At 32.3% G+C, this 18,878-nt stretch overlaps 1 protein-coding gene across 1 annotated transcript; it reads left to right on the top strand.

The window, feature by feature from the left end:
* Positions 1 to 9,117: 9,117 nt before the first annotated feature.
* Positions 9,118 to 10,345, top strand: LOC142335368 (small ribosomal subunit protein eS1-like). Its single transcript, XM_075383829.1, has 3 exons — positions 9,118 to 9,611; positions 9,733 to 9,936; positions 10,074 to 10,345. Exons 1-3 carry the CDS (start codon positions 9,162 to 9,164, stop codon positions 10,230 to 10,232), a joined length of 813 nt encoding a protein of 270 aa, XP_075239944.1. The 5' UTR covers positions 9,118 to 9,161; the 3' UTR covers positions 10,233 to 10,345.
* Positions 10,346 to 18,878: the final 8,533 nt, after the last annotated feature.

Below are 18,878 nucleotides of genomic sequence, written 5' to 3'. Positions count from 1 at the left end.
TAGAGAAGAGAATCATTTAAGTTTGCGTGATTCCTATCTAGAGATAGAGTTTGTTGTATCAGATGATGCTGATGGTGTATTTGCTAATGATGCTAATATCAGATTAGTTAATTATGTTTTGTTGGTATTGTTTAGTTCAGTTAAACTTGAAACTAGTGGTGGCAGGACTACTGAATATATAGATCATTGCCATCCTAATCTATTGATGTATAAGTTATTAACTAGTACTTTTGATGAATATGAGAGTGGTTTTGTTACAGATCAAGGCAATAGAGATAGTCAACTTAAAGTTGACCATATTTCTGCACAACGAGGTCATATGTATATGATGATTAAGATGAATGATCTATTTGATTTCGTAAATGAATTAGAAAAGATTAAATGTGGTTTAGGATTTAAACTAATTTTAAATAGGAATAATAATGATAGAGCTCTATTTAGAGTTAATGTTAATTCTGGCGCAGTTGAAAATGATGGTAATATAGATAATAGAGATATGTCATGGTGTGCGCCCAGTACTGATCCTAGTAATGACAATAGAATTATGGTACAAAAGGGTTTAAGTAAAAAGCATAATGTAGACTTTAGCTATTACGAAAGAAAGACATTTTATAAAAATGTAACCAATGCTACTAACTTCTTGTGTGATCTTGGTATGGAAAGTGGTATGGAAAGACGACAATATATAATAGTTGGTTTTGACAATAATAATATTAATGAACAAACTCATGAGGCAAGTACATTTCATATGATGACTGTTACTGAGTGTTATTGTAAGATTGGTAGCTAGTTTTATCCTGAGGATAGAATGAATATTAATTATGGTACCATTATTTATAATGAGGCTTTTAAAAAGATTGTTAGCTTTAATAAAGATTATAATGGGCTACCACATAATATAAAACCATATATAAATCATAGAACATTCAAAAGTAGTTATAGAATATATGTATTTGATACTAGACATCAAAGTGATCATATAGGTCCACAACCAATACAACTTAATTTTACATTTAGTGCTGCATTTGCAGATGTGATATGTCATGCATTAGTATTAACTAGAAAGGTTATTAGTGTGAATAGTGATGGTAATAAGATGGTTGATATAATCTCGTAGAGATTAATGACCGCAGGTCTATTATATCATAATTATAAATATCTGCGAACGAATTTCATCCGTGGCAATCCAAGCAGTTCCTGATTAGCAAAGCTACTTTGTAGATAATTTTAATTATAACTATTTCTTACTTGTATTAACAAAACCCTTAGCATAAATAATATCTAGTCTCTTTTTATTCTCTAGAGATAAGCATCCAGCTTCAAGCTTAATCTTAGTCTTCGGCCTAACCTTAGGCTTAGGTTTAGAATTAATAACAACAAAGGGATTATAGTTTTTAACTTCACTTATTTTTTATACATAGAAACGGGTCTTTTGAATAAGTTCAAAATTATTTCATTTTTTGTTGGCGGTAGACATTATAGTGGTACTATTAATATAAGAGGGGTTGTCTCAGCTAAAGGAACTAAGATGTTAAGGGGTATTTGTGTTAAGTGTAGAAGGAATAAGTCAATGACAGTATCTGATGCGACAATAGAAGCTGAGGGATTAACTTTGAAAAGAAAGTTGCTAATAATCCAGTAAGAGTTTTCGAAATAGCAATTAAAATAGGAATTGCAGCTGCATCTAGAAACCCTAGAGCTACTTTATCAGCCACACCTGATTTAATTAATTTTGCAATCACTGGTGAAGGTATAAAGGTAGTACAAAAAGGAGGAGGGCTATATTTAGGTACTAAGAAAGGAAAATTTAGATATGGCTAAGACTAAAACTATAGTTTCAGTTAAAACTCTATATCTATCTATCTGCGAAGCCAGTTCTTGGATCGGCGTAACCGCTTCGCGGATAAATATTAATACTAATATTATTATTACTAAAAACACTGTTATTACTAAGCACTAATAGCTTTAATCTAAAAAAACATTTGACTTATTGTTCTTATAAACGGATTTGCGGCTTCGCCGATTCTTCTTATATACCTCATATACCTTGACTAAATCATTATATTCATCATTATCTATTTTATTATCATTCATTGATTTAGTATATAGTTTATTAAATTTATCACTAAACTTTTTACTTAAAATATACATTTGTGAATACTTTATAATTTTATTTCTTTTTTTAGTTTTAATTGTTTTTGATAATGAACCACAAACAGTTGCTGTAGCAAAAGCTGTTGGTATAGAATAAGGTAATCCTATACCTGTTAATGCAACTGATGTTGTTGTTGCCGTTGTTGCAATTGAGGATAATAGTATTTCTGTTATCTCAATTACGTTAATATAATTTTTATATCTACTTAACTTCTTATTATAATTATTAGTTTCAGTTTAATAATAATTTCTAATATCTTTTATAATGTTGATATTGTTGTTGAACTTTTTATTGGCTTGAATCTTTTCATTTATTAATCGTTCTGATACTGATGATAAATCTGGATATAGTAATCTCTCACCCGGTGCTGTTGGTTGACTCATTTTCAGCTGTAAAATAACTCGTAATATCTTTCATTATATCTTCTTGTTTAAAATCATAACGCTTCTCTAGTCTTTCTTGTTCTTTGTTGTCTACTTGCCTACTTTCTAATAATATAGCTATTATATATTTTATAACTATCTTCATCCTTAAAATATGGTTTTCTCTCAAACCTCTCCATCTATCAACACATGCATCACCTAATTGAATATTAGTAATTGTCTGATTAAATTTATTGTTATCAAACTCTAATTTTAATTCATTATTATTAGAAATGGTATCGGCTGAAACTTATTTGCAAATATGAACAAAATTAGTTTCGATTTCAGTCAACTTATTGGCTAATGTGGATATATTTGATGAGTTAAGAGAAACTAGTTCAAATGTATCACCATCAATCCATACAGTATCTCCATTGGTTGTAGATGATGGTAAACCAATAAAGTTCGCATTTAATTGACCAATTGTATCTTCTTTAACTCTACCTTTTCTTAGTTCAGTTATGTTTTTACTTAAAATATCTATTTTATTATTAGATGATAATAAGTTTTTGTCACAACACTTTTTATTAACAACATCTTTTTTCATCTTTTGGAGGATGAATATTTGTAATTTTATAGGTATTCTTCATATCAATATCATCATTATCTTCTAGGAATAACCCACGAGCTTTACTTAGTGTTAAGTTGTTTGTTGATGTTGATATTGATGTTGATTGATGTTTAGCTTGATTGAATCTATTTCTTGTCATCTTTGTATTTGTTTACAGAAATTACAGAATTATACCTAATGATTCTAAAACTTTATTATTAGATTCAAAATCAAACTCGGATTTTAATAATTCCTGTTTGTAATATTTACCTTCTATTATATCTCCATTCATATCTTCTATCTTATATGTTGGTGGTTGTGTGTTCAAATAGTTCTCTTTTTCAAATAGAAGTGTAACCTTTAGAAAATATATTACGTTTATCTGCATTTCTATTATAAACACCAACTTTAAATTTTGGTGTTGCTTTGGTAGACTTAACATAGTATTTAACTTTATCAGGATTATTAGAAGCGCCAACTGGTTTCATATTAATTGTTGAGTGAATGTTATTGTTATATGTTATGACTGCATCATTTAATATATTTACCCAAATACCATCACTATTGACGAACATTGGTTTATTAATTATGTGTAATAATGTTCTACTAAATCTCTCTATAAACACAGCCTTTAAATCACTATAAGTAGAATATAGTTTTGTTTCATTTTTTTAAGTAAAGATTTAAATGCTTTATTGTAAAACTCGCTACCTCTATCTACCCATAATTTTTCTGATTTTCGACTTTTATAGCCACCCTGTGGATGTTCACCTAATACTATTTTAAAACCATTAGTTATAGATAAACCAGATTTATCCTTTAAAGGAATATCCCATGCATATTTTGTGAATATATCTATAACAGGTAATATATATTTATAATTATTATTGTATTTATTTAGAGATGACTTATAAATTAAATCAGCTGACCATGTTTCATCGTTATATAAGGGTATTGTTCTTTCTCTTCTAAACTTTGTTATTTGAGTACTGATTACTTCTTTAGCTAATAGTTTTTGTTGTTGTTGTTTTTCCATCATTATTTATTTACCATAGTTAAAAACAAAATTATCTAGTTGCTCTTGATTATTAATATTCATAGATAATAGTTGCTTAGATATATCTAGCATTTCATCATATAATCCATCATGACCAGCTTTTGTTTCTAGAACTAATAATTCCAATCTTTCTATCAGGGAACCTCCTTTGCAGCTAAGTTATTTGGGTAGATTTTGCTAAGACCACTAGCTTCTATTTGTTTATCAGTCTCATAATCAGTCTCATAGTCAGTTTCTTCTTCTTCTTCTACCATCCCATGTTAATAATCACTGGTATCACGACGATATATTTCATCTTCACTGGAAGTTGGTATTGGTATAACACGAGAAGTGGGTTCACCGATACTAGAAAACATTCTTCTTATAAGTTTTGATCTATTACTTTTAGTATCTCCTCTTTGTTTATAGCCAATATCCCTTAGAAATTGTTTTATTTTGATTTCAACACCTTTTATATCTCTTTCGGTAACATCTTTATTGGTAATAACTAAAGCAAAGCCCCTAGAAAAATCATAGACTTTACCTTTTATTTTTATACAATCAGGGACTAGAGATACATCTACATCCTTTATTTTAAATTTGTTTGAATTTGGATCAACTGATATTAATCGGAATTGCTTATTTGTTTGTTTACCCATTAGTAATAAAATATCAATCATATCATTGTCTACGGCAAAAGTTTGCCCTCTATCATCTTTTAACGTTGTGTGTGGATCGGGTTTAGGTGTTAAGAGGGCTGCCCGTTCATCAAGAAAGTTGTTTCGTTGATGGAGTCCTAGACTCTTTAAAGTATTAGTGTTAAAGTCTAGCTCGGCTAAAGTTTTGTTTTGAAGAGCTTGCATTGTTTATGAGTTTGTATTTAGAGTTTTAGTTAGAGTATCAAATAACTCTTCTATTTCACCATAATATTCTTGTTGTTTTATTTATCTTCTAATCTATTTCTTCTGTTTAGTTTTTGTAGTTTATTTAAATCTATGAGTTTATCTAGTCTAGACATTTTTTATAAGGTCATTATATAATCTAATAGCAGCTTCAATTAAATTTCTATCATCATTAATAGTTAGTTCTAGAATATTATTAACCAATAGGTCTTTGTCTCCATGTAATGATGCATTTTTAATCAGGGAACCTGCTTCGCAGATTTTATTTACCAGATCTTTTTTGAATAGATATAGATTCTCATCATAAAGATCTTTTATCATCAAATGTGTTTAGACTAATCTTACTTGTTTTTGTTGTTGTCATATTATCACCAACTTTTTGTATTCTACATTCATCTACACTTCTCTCTGTGTTATACATTAGTTCTTTATAATATTCCTCGTGTTTAGCATTGTTACGATTCTTTATTCTTTTCTCTTTAGTATTCTTAGGATAGTCTTTGAAACTATATGTCTTTGGCGACAGGGCTCTAAACTCTTCTGTAACTTTACTACCTAATTATTCTTTGAATTTGCCTGGAACTTTATTATTAGTTTTAATTGGGCAACCTAGATTGGACAGATCCATGTGCTCGTCACTAACTTTACCTTCAGTATAACTTAATACAAAGCTATCAGTATCCATATAGTGGAGTTGTAGATCTTTGAGATATGGTTGAAGAATATTATAGAATACATCATACATGTGTACTTTACTTAATTCTAAGATAGTAACACCTACAAATACTGGAGAATCATACTCTATTTTTTCTTTATATATTCAATTTGGCTATAATCCTTATATCTAGTTATATTCTTAAATGTTGGTTTACTTATACTTTTCATTATCTTTTCTTCATCATGTAAGAACTTACTTTGAAGGAAGTGTAGGGGATTCATGCACATTCTTCCATATAGTGAATTGTTCGTTAATTTCCTTACATCCTTCTCTGCTTCAGTTTTAGCTGTTGTTCTTTTATTTGTATTATTTTTATATAATCTCTATATATATAATCTTGTTTAAATTTAATTACTCTATGTATTTTTGTTACTTTTACACCCATCTTAACATAGAACTTTAACATCCTATAATGAAACATGTATTCTGTTTTGTTGTTTCGGTCTAAGATTTATTTCTCTGTTTTTGTTTTACATTTCTCTCTTTCTCGATATCCCAATTCATTATCATTTATCTTTGTCTTATTGGGCATTAATGCTAGTTGCTCTGTTCTATCTTTACAACTATTAGTATAATCAATATCACAAACTAGCTATCATCTGGAGTACTCATTATTATATCGAGGAACCCGCTTCGTGGATCAAGATTAGTAGTAGTAGTAGTAGTAGTAGTAGTAGTAGTAGTAGTAGTAGTAGTAGTAGTAGTAAAAGTAGTAGTAGTAGTAGTAGTAGTAGTAGTAGTAGTAGTAGTAGTAGTAGTAGTAGTAGTAGTAGTAGTAGTAGTAGCAGTAGTAATAAACTCGAAGTCCTTATATGGGAGCTTTTGCATCATTGCATAGCCGTATAGGTTGTTTGCGTTTATGTACCATATGGACTTACCATCACTGTTATTTTTATATCTATCACCCGTTATTCCACATATACCACCTCTCTTTGCCCCAACAAAATCATCTAACATTTGTTTATCTTGTAATGTATCTAATGTAACACCGCTTGACATTAACCAACCATCAAAACTATAGCCTGGCAGACTTACATAGTGAAGGGGATTGAGCTTGAATTCTTTCATACTTAGTTTAACAAATTAATTCATGCAGAAGCCTAATATTTCCACATCAATATGTAAATACTCTATAGTTAGATCCTTACCAGTTCTTTAACTATTGTCTTTTTTAAAGATAAATATTTCTTCTTGTGTTGGTAACTTATTCGAGAGAGAGGATTTGAAATTTTCTATTTTTAGATTACCTATAACTTCTTGGTAGTCATCTAAACCAAAGTATTCATATGGATATAATGTTTTAGTTTTACACCCGTATATCTTTGCCATTTGATCTAGAGGCATAGCTTAGTAGTTATAACTATCTAAGAACTTAAGACAACCAATGCTAAACATCTCAGACTTACCAGCAGCTAGTGGTATGTTATCTACTTTTGTTTTATCATTATTCTGTTTAAAGAGTTCACTGTATAGTAGGTTGAAGTCATAGCCAGAGCCATTGTGGAATATTACAGGAATGAAATTTTGTTGTTTGTACCTCAGATTACATATTCTACATGCAGGTCCTCTATATTTACCAGTTTCATGATAAGATCTCTTACTTTATTAATACATGTTTTACTGAATATAGGACAAGTCTTATTAGTTTCATGATATAGTTTATGTTCTTCATTAAATATCATTTGTTTGTTGCGCTTGAAGTTATTCTCAGTTTCTATTTCTAATAGATCACAAGCAAATTTTTTGATACAATCAAGACCAAAGTAGTATTTGAATTAAATTAACCTGCCAGACGTGACCCACACTTATTGGTATGTGTTCAGTTATTACATATTTACAGTCATTAGTTGCGACTTCAACAATGCAACATTCCATATGAGCAGTTATAATATTTTTATATTCTGACGTTTGTGTTCATTTATAAAAGTAATTGTCTTCTTCTTGGGACAACCAACCTCGGGTTTGAAAGTTTTTACATTCATGTTTGTCGTATTTAGTTTGTGAATCAAAGCAATATGTACATCTATCACAATAATAAAATTTAATGTTATTTTTATTTGGTCGTTCTAACAAGGTTTCTATGTTTTTAATTAGAGCACAGTGTTCTGTAGTATCGTCTCCCCAAACCAATATTCTGACATCTTATCTATCTTGATCAAAATCATCCACTGGTCTAAACAATTCTCCTTTACCCCCACCACAAGGTGTGTATACCCAAATATTAATATTGTACAATTTTCGTATTCTTAGTATGTATCCGAAGTCATCTTCATGTTGTTGTTTTGGTGCAATTAGTTTATTCTGGTATTTACTTTCACGTGTTGCGTGGTGCATGGTAGGATATAGCCAAGCAGTAATAGTCAATTGCAAGCGTTGTAAGGGTTACTTTAAGAATAGATATTATAATAATCATAAGAATATACATTATAATGATCCTAGTCTATATATAACTTGTATTACTTGTAATGAAACTCAACACATCAGCGGATTTAGATTTTATAATTTTAAGTGTAGATTATGTATTTATTTACATAGATATAGATATACACATACCAAAGATAGATTCGAGGAATATTCTGAAAGATTTAACATAAAAGTGTGAAAAAACGAAAAAAGTGAATTTGTAAGCGAGCTTATTATTATTTTCTAGAATTAAGCCATTTAATAATTTAATGTTAGACTTAGAGTGAATATGTAGTAGTGGATAAAACAAGGAAACCAATAAGCAGTAAAATTTGGCACGATTCGACATGCGCGATTAGCGTTAGGAGAGAGGGTCAAATTTTACTGGTGGTTGGTTTCCTTGTTTTATCCACTACTAAGGTTGCCTTATTTATCTTTAAAGACCTGCTCTGTTCTCCCTTCCAGTTGTTTTTATGCCCCCCTCCCGCCGCAGTTACACGCTATGGTATATAGCACGTTACTATATGAGAAATTGGACCTATTTGGTTTTGGCCCCCTCAGCTTAGTGAGCATAAAGTGTTTATGACACCCAGGCCCACGTGCTATTTTCTTACATAGTAACGTGCTAAATAACAACATATAAATTGTAACTTAGGGGTCATAAAAAACACTGGGGGAGGGGGGCGAAACAGAATAGATCCTTATTGGATACTTTAAGAATTCTGCTTGGGTTGTTTGTTCCTTTAACTTATGAGGAAGCATAGCCCTCATTGGTAGTGGTAGTAATTGCTGCAATAATGGCGTGAGAGAACATTGTTTTTTCCAAAGTAAATCAAAATTTTTGAGCAAAAAAAAGTTTAAAAATGGTGCTGAAACACTTTGGAGTACGCGTTGATTTATATGGTGAAAATCCTGTTTATATGCACAGACTTTCTCGACTTTATTGAATTTTCAGATCGTTAGTTGATATCGAACATGGCTGTCGGAAAGAACAAGGGTCTGTCTAAGGGAGGCAAGAAAAAGGGATCTAAGAAGCCCGTCGATCCTTTTCTGAAGAAAGAGTGGTATGACGTTGTTGCTCCTGGTTTTGTCAAGACCCGATCATTCTGCAAAACAATTGCATCTAAAAGTCAGGGCTTGAAATTGGCGAGTGAGAATTTAAAAGGACGAGTCTTTGAAACCAACATCGCTGACATTACAGACAGTGGCGAACAAGGTCACCGAAAGATCAAATTCATCGTGGAGGAAGTATCTGATAGAAATTGTCTGACCAATTTCCATAGCCTTTGCTTGACAAGAGACAAACTGTGCTCCATGGTAAGGAAATGGCAGACGCTGATTGAGGCCGTGACTAAGGCGAAGACTGCTGACGGTTATGAACTCAGGATGTTTATGATCGGCTTCACCAAGAAATCGAGCAATCAGGTATTGCTTGTGATTTTGACCACAAATAATTTTTTTTGTTGTATGACAATATCTGTTTCTACTTTTCGATCAAGCTAAGAATGTTTGTTTTGGACATTGAATGACTGTGATATAATTTCAGGTGAAGAAGACTTCGTACGCGTCTTCTCAGCACATCAAGAAGATCCGACGCAAGATGGTTGATGCCATGAACAGGGAGATTACTGGTAACACTTTGAAAGATTTGCTGGCCAAGAAAATACTGCCGGACACCATCCCTAAGGAAATCATCCACGAGTGCCAGTTTATCTACCCATTGCAGGATGTCCACATCCGAAAGATAAAGGTACATTATTGAATTTAGTAATTTTAGCGGTCAATTCACATTATTTGTCCCTAATGACAGAGGTTAAAATATTTAACTAAGTAACTAACTTATTGTTCATGAATCTAAAATTATTCAATGGTTTGCTGATTTTTCAGGTGACCCGACGACCTGCTTACGATCCGAGCAAGCTGATGGAGTTGCACTCACAGGTTCTGGAAAAAAGCACTTCGGGTGCTGCAACAGGGGAAAAGATGGAAGCGGAAGGAACTGTGACTCTGGGTGGTACGGAGCCTCCAGTGTTGACCTCAGTCTAAGACGGAATATTAATTGACTGTCTCTGAAAAGAGTGTCATTTGAAATCCTCATTGAGTTTGCAACTGTTTTCATAATATCTCTTGAAATGTTGAATTCAATGACTGAGACGTGATATTTTTCTTAGATCAGACACAAAGAGAGTTATTTGAAATATATCGGATCAAGGACGTAAGGCTGAGAATTAGTTTCTCGGATGTACTGCAAGGATGGTATAGACAGCTGATAGGGTAAAACATGCAGGTAAGAGATAAAATGGCCAGTTAAAAAGAACAACTTGACGTTTTGGAAGATCAATGAGCACTTAACTTTTTCGGTACAATATACTAACATTTAAACCTTGTTTTTTCTATCATTTTTTATCAGAAAATATATTGGTGGAATTATTACAATGCCGAATTACTTCAATTTGAAGGCGAGTACCGGCTTTGTCACCTAAAAACCTCCTCGATGCCAATCCAGGAATAGCACGGAGTTATGCGGTTTAAAGTGGTGCATGGTATCAAATCAAGAACAAATGTATATTTAAAAGTTGGGACTAAACGAGAGCTGTCAATGGGTGGCCGCCGTATTGGCCGACAGGGCGTTTAGCCGACAACCAAAAAATGAGAAATTTAGCCGACAATTTAAGTAAAATGAGCAATAAAACTTATTCTGAAGCTGTGATTGGCCAATTTAAAACACTATTTCGTAAGCGGACAAATATACCGCAGTTTTTTCATCGACTAGTGTAACGAATGTCTATCAACTAGCGTAGCAAAGTTATTTTACCGCATTTGGCCATGCCTCGCGGGCCATGGCCATGCCTCAGCGGCCCGTGGGACTTGATATGAATCTATCACAACCGAACTACTGATTTATGGACCAATGAGACTTTTATGACCAATTGAAGTAAAAGTTATGACCAATTATGATAAAACTGTCGGCTATATTTCCCATTTTTTCCTTGTCGGCTAAACGCCCTGTCGGCCAATTTTCCTAGCACCCTGTCAATGGATTGAAAAACGTGTCAAGGCGATAATGGCAATTAATGTAACTCATGCAGGTAGACACCCAGTGTGAGACGAAACAATAACCAATCCAGTGTTAAAAAGTACCACAGATTGCTAACATGAGTTGCGACTAGAGGCACACATGCCACAGAACACAACATTATAGTTGAGGCATTTCCTGCAATGCCTGCTTCTGTTTTGTCCAGCTGATTTTTACATTATCTCATGACGCTCCGTAACTGCGTTCATGCATGAGAGCACATCTGTCACACGCCCCAGTGTTCCAACAAAAGTGCGTGATTATTTTTTTAAGATCATGAGGACTTGACCTGTTAAATTTTAAGTCTTATTAGTGCTTTTTAGAGCAATTATTTTAAAAGTGTGTCTTTTTGTTCAAGGAGTATTGGTGTTCTACAGGTTTTTTCGAATCGTAATATAGTAGTAGTGTATAGTAATAAAGATTGTTATTCAAAGTTAAGAACTCATCTTGAGAATCTATGATCCTATGTCTGTCCGCCCTCCGTATACCAAATCCAGCCCCTCACACACATACGCGCCATCTTGACCTATTTGTTTTTCCGTGACCTGCATTGTTCTTATTCAGAAATTAAGTCTTGCTAAAACAAAATCGATTGTAGAATAAGCTAGCACAATGCCCCGCTTGCCCTTCGAAGTAAGTAGCCCGTATGTTTTAAGACTAGTCTAAACTCGCGTTGTCCATAGACAACCATATATTCGACGCTTATAGTAATTAAGCTCTGCAAGTGAAGTGAAATTAGAGATTTGAGCTGAAATATGCTCAAGGCTACTTTTGAACTTTTATTTAGCATAGATTGCATCGGGAACTTCATTTTCACTAACTGTTTCTAGATATATTCACTAAATGCTTGTAGCTATATAAGCATCGATCAAGCTTTTTATGCAGTATACCGGAACTTAACCACTCCTTCGAACGCACTATTTGTGAGATTTCATTGCTGCGCATAAACTATGGTATCAAAAAGCTACGTACAACTGAAGGTTTTCAAAAACCCATTACAAACACCAAATATAATATTTTAGGCGTCGTTGCACCTTTAGCTCTTTTAACCTCTTGAGACGGTTTGTTTAGTTTTCATACAGGTTTCTCTTGAGTTTGCGTCAATATCAGACAATCTAAATTTTCCAAAAAAAACTCTTTGTGATCACTGCGTCAAAATCGCCCATAAATTTTTAACAGGATTCAGATGCGGACTGTATTTGGGCCGTTCCAATGCCTTCCATTCCTTATCTTGGATAAAAATACCGATTTATGCACAGAAACATTACCTTGTTGAAAAGTAATATCACGAAAATGCATCTGTTCTTCGTATTTTTTCAAAATTCTAAATACCCGGCAGCGGTTAGCTTGTTTGGAAACTTAACAGGCAGTTTTGTCCATCTGATTTTATTGCACCCCAAAAAATAAGTGATTGTTTCTCCAAACTCAATTTTTGTTTTTTTTTCAAAAAATGTTCCATTTCTTCAAGAAACTCTAACAATTCTGTCACTGGGAATGCGCACCCTTGTTTCATCAGAAAACAACTGTAAAAAAGAAAAAGTGTTCTTGGGCGTACTGATACACCTTTTTGAACAAAAACACTTGCTTTTCTTCAAACTGACTTTTTTTGCAGCGTTTCTTTAAAATACACCATATTTTTTGAGAATTCACCTAATTGTACCTCTGGAAATTGTATCGTATCGTAGCTAAAGAAAACTTTATGAGTCTCTCTAATAAGCTGCCGTGATATTTTGGTATTTTGCAAAAGATTGCTGATTCTTTGTCGTACTTTTTTGACAATTTTGGGGTTCTTCCGCTCGATTTTTGATTCTCGAAACTTTTTCAGGGAACGATGGTATGTATACTGTGCACTAGGTCTTGATTTCATGTTGAGTTGCTTTTGTATTTTTGACCATGAAAATCCAACGTCTCGTAGCGTAACAAATTGGTAAACAGTGAAAGAACAAAGCGGTTTAACAATCTTTTCTGTTAAGCGGAGAAAGTGAGATTGAATTTTTTCTTGAAACTTCTAAATTTCACAAATTTTTTTCACGCCGTACAGCAAATCATGCTTATGGAGCACTAATCATGCTTTAAAAGTTGAAATCATGCTGTACGCAGCTTTTGTTACCACAGTGTATTTGTAGATCGGGTAGTAAAAATCTGAATTAAAGGCACAGTAATTCCTCTGACTCCAACTTTAATGGGAATGATAAATTATGCTCAACTCGTTGTGTTCTTTGGCAGTCTCAATGACTATTTCGGTCGTTTTATTGAAATTTCCTCAGATGTGCGCTAGATTGTGGCATTTCAATGAAAAATTTTTAGAACCAAGTTTTTTAAAAACTGCAATTAACACGACAGTCAAACTTCAATCAGCAAACAAAACCGATAATTCTTTAACAAACTCAAAGTCGTTTTTGCGTAAAACATGCTTTTTTGGTCCACTTTGTTCAGGTTTACCGAGCGTAGAGACCTTAAAAAAGTGCTAACAAAATCTCTTCAAACTCCAAAAGAGAGCTAGATGAAACTCGATGCCCTAAAAAATGTCTTCTGGAATTAAAAATTTTGCCGTTTTTTGCAAATTTAACTCAATAATTATGCAAAATGCATCATTGTTTTTTATTATTTGAAGCATTTCACTCAACAATTGGTCTAATTTAAAAACAATTGCAACAAATGTGCGGTTTTTGAGCGTGCGGCAAAGTCAGGTGTAGGTATATTATTATCATGGACTCTTACAATCAGGAAATTTTTCGAATTTCCTTTTGGTGCTGCATTTTTAAAATAATTTGGTTATGTTTTTTGAATGTTTTTACTGATAAAAATCTTTATTCACGGCTCTATTAATGGCAGCTCCCAATCACGTGAAAATGTGGCCGAATGTAGACATAACTTGTTTTCAGAAAACGTAATGTTTTTATGTCTTTGAAGTAGAGTTCGAGTAAATTTTAACTAATTTCTTGTGTTTTTCCCTCAAATGTTATTCTATTTGCAGTCTGTGATTCAAAGATCCAAATGGCTTCTTCAAGAGACGTAAGTGAATCTGTACCACGCTTTCGGTTGATACCTAATGTCTCTTATGTCCTTGAAAGCATTTGGTTTAAGGAAATTTCAGTGAGGTTTTGAAGTTGTCTTTTTTTATATTACTTTTGTCAACTTTAAGCTTAATCTCAACAAATACAAGTAAAATTTTCTTTGGATAGAATACAAATGTTTTTAATAGAATGGTTTTAATAGAATGCTTTTTGTTTTGGTATTACAAGTTTTCATACAAAATTTTGTAAATTTTTGTGCATAATTGCCCATTTTTGCTTTTGTTTGTTTCTTTGGTGAGTTGTCACAATACTTAACAAATCCAACAGAAAAAAAAGTTTTAAAAAAATGCATAACTGAACATAATTATTGTTTTCAAAACAAATTTTTGAAGGACTGCGACAACGTTCTCTGAATAATATCTCGTTAGAAGTTTAAGCCAAAATATTTTGTTAGAGTTTAGGCAACTGTAAGAATTAGCGGCCATTCAAAAACAAATTTAAGTTCAAAGCAAGTACCATTAGATCACAATCTATAAGCATTCTCGCATAAAATGAGACAGAAGAGAGGCTCTATTAATGGCAGCTCCCAATCACGTGAAAATGTGGCCGAGTGTAGACATAACTTGTTTTCAGAAAACGTAATGTTTTTATGTCTTTGAAGTAGAGTTCGAGTAAATCTTAACTAATTTCTTGTGTTTTTCCCTCAAATGTTATTCTATTTGCAGTCTGTGATTCAAAGATCCAAATGGCTTCTTCAAGAGACGTAAGTGAATCTGTACCACGCTTTCGGTTGATACCTAATGTCTCTTATGTCCTTGAAAGCATTTGGTTTAAGGAAATTTCAGTGAGGTTTTGAAGTTGTCTTTTTTTATATTACTTTTGTCAACTTTAAGCTTAATCTCAACAAATACAAGTAAAATTTTCTTTGGATAGAATACAAATTTTTTTTCTGCCGATGGTTTTAATAGAATGCTTTTTGTTTTGGTATTACAAGTTTTCATACAAAATTTTGTAAATTTTTGTGCATAATTGCCCATTTTTGCTTTTGTTTGTTTCTTTGGTGAGTTGTCACAATACTTAACAAATCCAACAGAAAAAAAAGTTTTAAAAAAATGCATAACTGAACATAATTATTGTTTTCAAAACAAATTTTTTAAGGACTGCGACAACGTTCTCTGAATAATATCTCGTTAGAAGTTTAAGCCAAAATATTTTGTTAGAGTTTAGGCAACTGTAAGAATTAGCGGCCATTCAAAAACAAATTTAAGTTCAAATTAAGTACCATTAGATCACAATCTATAAGCATTCTCGCATAAAATGAGACAGAAACTGTCAAAATAAAAAAAAACTGCAGCATGGAAACAAATCTATCTCAAAAGCCGAAAATTTGGAACCTTTCCCATTCTACCCTCCCGACCCAAAAAAATTTGTAGCTCTCCATTCTGATTAATTTACTATGATGGGGGCTATTTGTTGTCTGACCATTAGTGTGGGGGCTATAATGGGAAAGACCCCAAATTTGTTCAAAAACTTTTTCTCGCTCCATTTTTCGGTGCGCTTTCTAGCTTTCTTTTACTACTCAAGCGTGATTAAAGTCAGTACAATTTTGTGATAACAAAAATAACAACAATTTTTACTCTCAGTGACAGCAAATGTCAAAAAGATTGCAGTCAGATCTTTAAGAATATATAGCAGTACTAATTCTGAAGTACAACTGAAAAAACTGAGTCAAAAAATCGAAATCTTTTTGTCCGATCAACAGACCAAAACATCACTACAAGCCAAAAAACTAACACAGTTTTACATCTTTAGAAATTATCCTTGAAGTGATTCTTGTAGTGTTAAATGATTGGCAACACAAACATCCAGTCAAAATGGTTTATACTTGCAAAATAGATGTTTTGTCAGCTGACAGAATGTTGCGTTTACCTATCAGGGACACACTGAGGTGAAAAACGAAATTGTCAAAGTTTTTGTTCTGACCCACACTTTAGTAGGGAGGGAGGAACTATATACTCAAATGGGCTATTTTGTTCAGACAATTTTGGCCGATCGATGTTTTCATCGTAAAGAGTTGTGAGTGGTATCATTTAAAAGCACCTACATCCTAGAATATGGAATTAAAATCATTGTTTCGGAATTTTTTACAGGGAGTTAGTGAGGTTTAAACTTTTGTGAATATACGAAAGTTTTTGTTAAAATTTTCCGAAATATTTGCTAAAATTTGGAACGTTTTTGCCAATATAATTTAAAATACTTTAAAAAACTCAAGGGTAGACTGATAATAATTCCGCATGAGAAAGAACGTGGCTTAATTGTTTGATTGGAGTTTCTTTTGGCTAAAAACATTGATAAATTTTTCAAATTTAAGATTTTTTTCGTCAAAAATTGCAAAAAATTTGCTTTTTGGGTCCACTTTTTTCAAGTTTACCGAGCGGAGAGACCTAAAAAAACGCTGACAAAGTCTCTTCAAACTCCAAAAGAAAGCTACATGAAACTCGATGCCCTAAAAAAGTCTTCTGGAATTAAAATTATTTGCAAATTTAACTCAATAATTATGCAAATTGCATCATTGTTTTTTTTTATTTAAAGCATTTCACTCAAAAATTGGTCTAACTCGCAAACAAGTGCAGCAAATGGGTGGTTTTTGAGCGCGCGGCGTCATCGGTGATAATTTTCTTATTATCATGGACTCTTACAATCAGGAATTTTTTTGATTTTTTTGGGCTGCCTTTTTAAAATAATTTGCTTAGGTTTTTTATTGTTATTACTCACAAAAATTTTTTAGACTTGAATCCAATGATGACAGCTTTCAATTACGTAAAATTGTGGCCAAATGTAGATATAGTTTGTTTTCAGAAAACCTAATAGTTTTTAGGGCTTTGAAGAAGAGTTTTAGTGAAGTTTAACATCATTCTTTCTTGTGAATTGCCTTCAAATATTATTCTATTTGCAGCCTGAATACCAGATCCGGCCATTCAGAGATCCAAATGGTTTCTTCAATGATTGTAAGTGAACCTGTATCATTCCTTTCATTGTTACCTAATGTCTCTTATGTCATTGAAAGCATTTGTTTTAAGGAAATTTCATTGATTTTTTGAATGGTCATTATTTTATATTATTTTGTTAACTTTAAGCTTATTCTGAGCAAATACAGGTAAAACTTTTTTCTCACAGAATACATTTTTTTTGTGGCGGATGGTTTCAAAAGAATGGCATTTGGTTTTGGTACTGAGAGTTTTTATACAACATTTTGTGATCTTTGTGCATAGTTGCCCTTTTTTGCTATTGTTTTTGTTTCTTTAGTGAAATGTCACAATACTTACAATCAAAAAGAAAAAAGCTGAACTTTAAAAAATGCCTAACTGATCGTACTTACTGTTTTTATTACATATTGTTTGAAGGGCTACAAAAGTCTCTCCTACAGAGTTTAGTAGAATTTTTATATTTTTGCCCTGTATTTGTTGTTAATTTTTTTTGTCGTATGCCAAAAAAAGGTAATCAAAAGTCTCAGTGTCCAGCTATAGATAAATAGAAGAATCTAATAACTGATTTCCGTATATAGCTTATGGTTTTTTTGACTTTCAGATTTAAATTTTTCAAAAAAAAGAGAAAGTATTCTTCAACTTTTCCTTATTTGTTTTTGTTTGCGTTTTTTCCGTATTTTAGATTGTTGTATCATTTTCGTAACATATACTTGTAATTGAGAGATCTCTTCATTGTTTTTTGATACAAACAATACCTTTTCTGTTGGTTAACCGTTTTGACCGATGTCTCCAGGGCTTAGACAATTTGTTTCAGAAGATTTTTTTTAAATTTAAGATTCATTTCAGTTTTTGTGGTTATTTTTGCTGTCATTTTGTGATAGTCGTTTCAAAAAGGGCTCTATGATAATCAAACGACACGCCAACAAAGATAAAATTTTCTCGCCATTAATGTTTTATAAAGTGAATGGCCTCAACACTTTGGTTTCGTAAATTTGTTTGAGAAATTTATTAGTTCAGCTTGTTTTTAGTGTTTTTTTTATAGTCTTATGACTTGGTCTCACTAATGATAGGCGCAATTAGTTTTCGAAGGAGGTGCAAGATGAAATCTCTACTCTTTGAATAGAAAGCTGAATAGAAGTCTGTGAATGTTGGCTTCTGTTAACTTGTAGCTTAGCATCTCTGTAGTGAAGTCACGTCCCTTATCTGTTGAACTAAAATTTGCTCTATATAACTGTTTTAGTTTCCTCAAATTGTCTATGTTCTTGGTAAAGCCGGTTCTTATGAAAAAATTGTGATCTTTACACGTTTGCAATTTTCTGTATGTTTCTGTTTCTTTTTCACTGTATCACAATAGTGGGCAGTCCTCTGATCATTTGGCAAAAAACTCAATGTGAATTTTTTTTTGTTTTTATTGAACGGCCTAATGTTTCATTAGCTGGGACATCGTTTTTGTGCAATTTTTTGTGCAATTTTTTGTGCAAATTTTTTTGTGTAGTTTTTTTTATTTTTGCCTGTATTTGTCGTTCTTCTTGTAGTCGTATGAAGTATTCCGGATAGTGAACGTTCTCAATCGCTCTTTATGGAGGTATAAAATAATCTCTCATTTCATTTG

Source organism: Convolutriloba macropyga, chromosome 2, assembly GCF_964194025.1.
Source record: "Convolutriloba macropyga chromosome 2, txConMacr16.3, whole genome shotgun sequence".
Classification (NCBI taxonomy): domain Eukaryota; kingdom Metazoa; phylum Xenacoelomorpha; order Acoela; family Convolutidae; genus Convolutriloba; species Convolutriloba macropyga.
The sequence above is the reverse complement of the archived record's forward strand: the minus strand, read 5'-3'. Positions and strand labels throughout refer to the sequence as shown.

Excerpts from the sequence above, each read along its gene's own strand:
- LOC142335368 (XM_075383829.1), top strand. The coding sequence starts at position 9,162 with ATGGCTGTCGGAAAGAACAAGGGTCTGTCTAAGGGAGGCAAGAAAAAG. Across the intron at positions 9,612-9,732 it reads CCAAGAAATCGAGCAATCAG|GTGAAGAAGACTTCGTACGC; the intron begins GTATTGCTTGTG and ends ATATAATTTCAG. Across the intron at positions 9,937-10,073 it reads TCCACATCCGAAAGATAAAG|GTGACCCGACGACCTGCTTA; the intron begins GTACATTATTGA and ends CTGATTTTTCAG.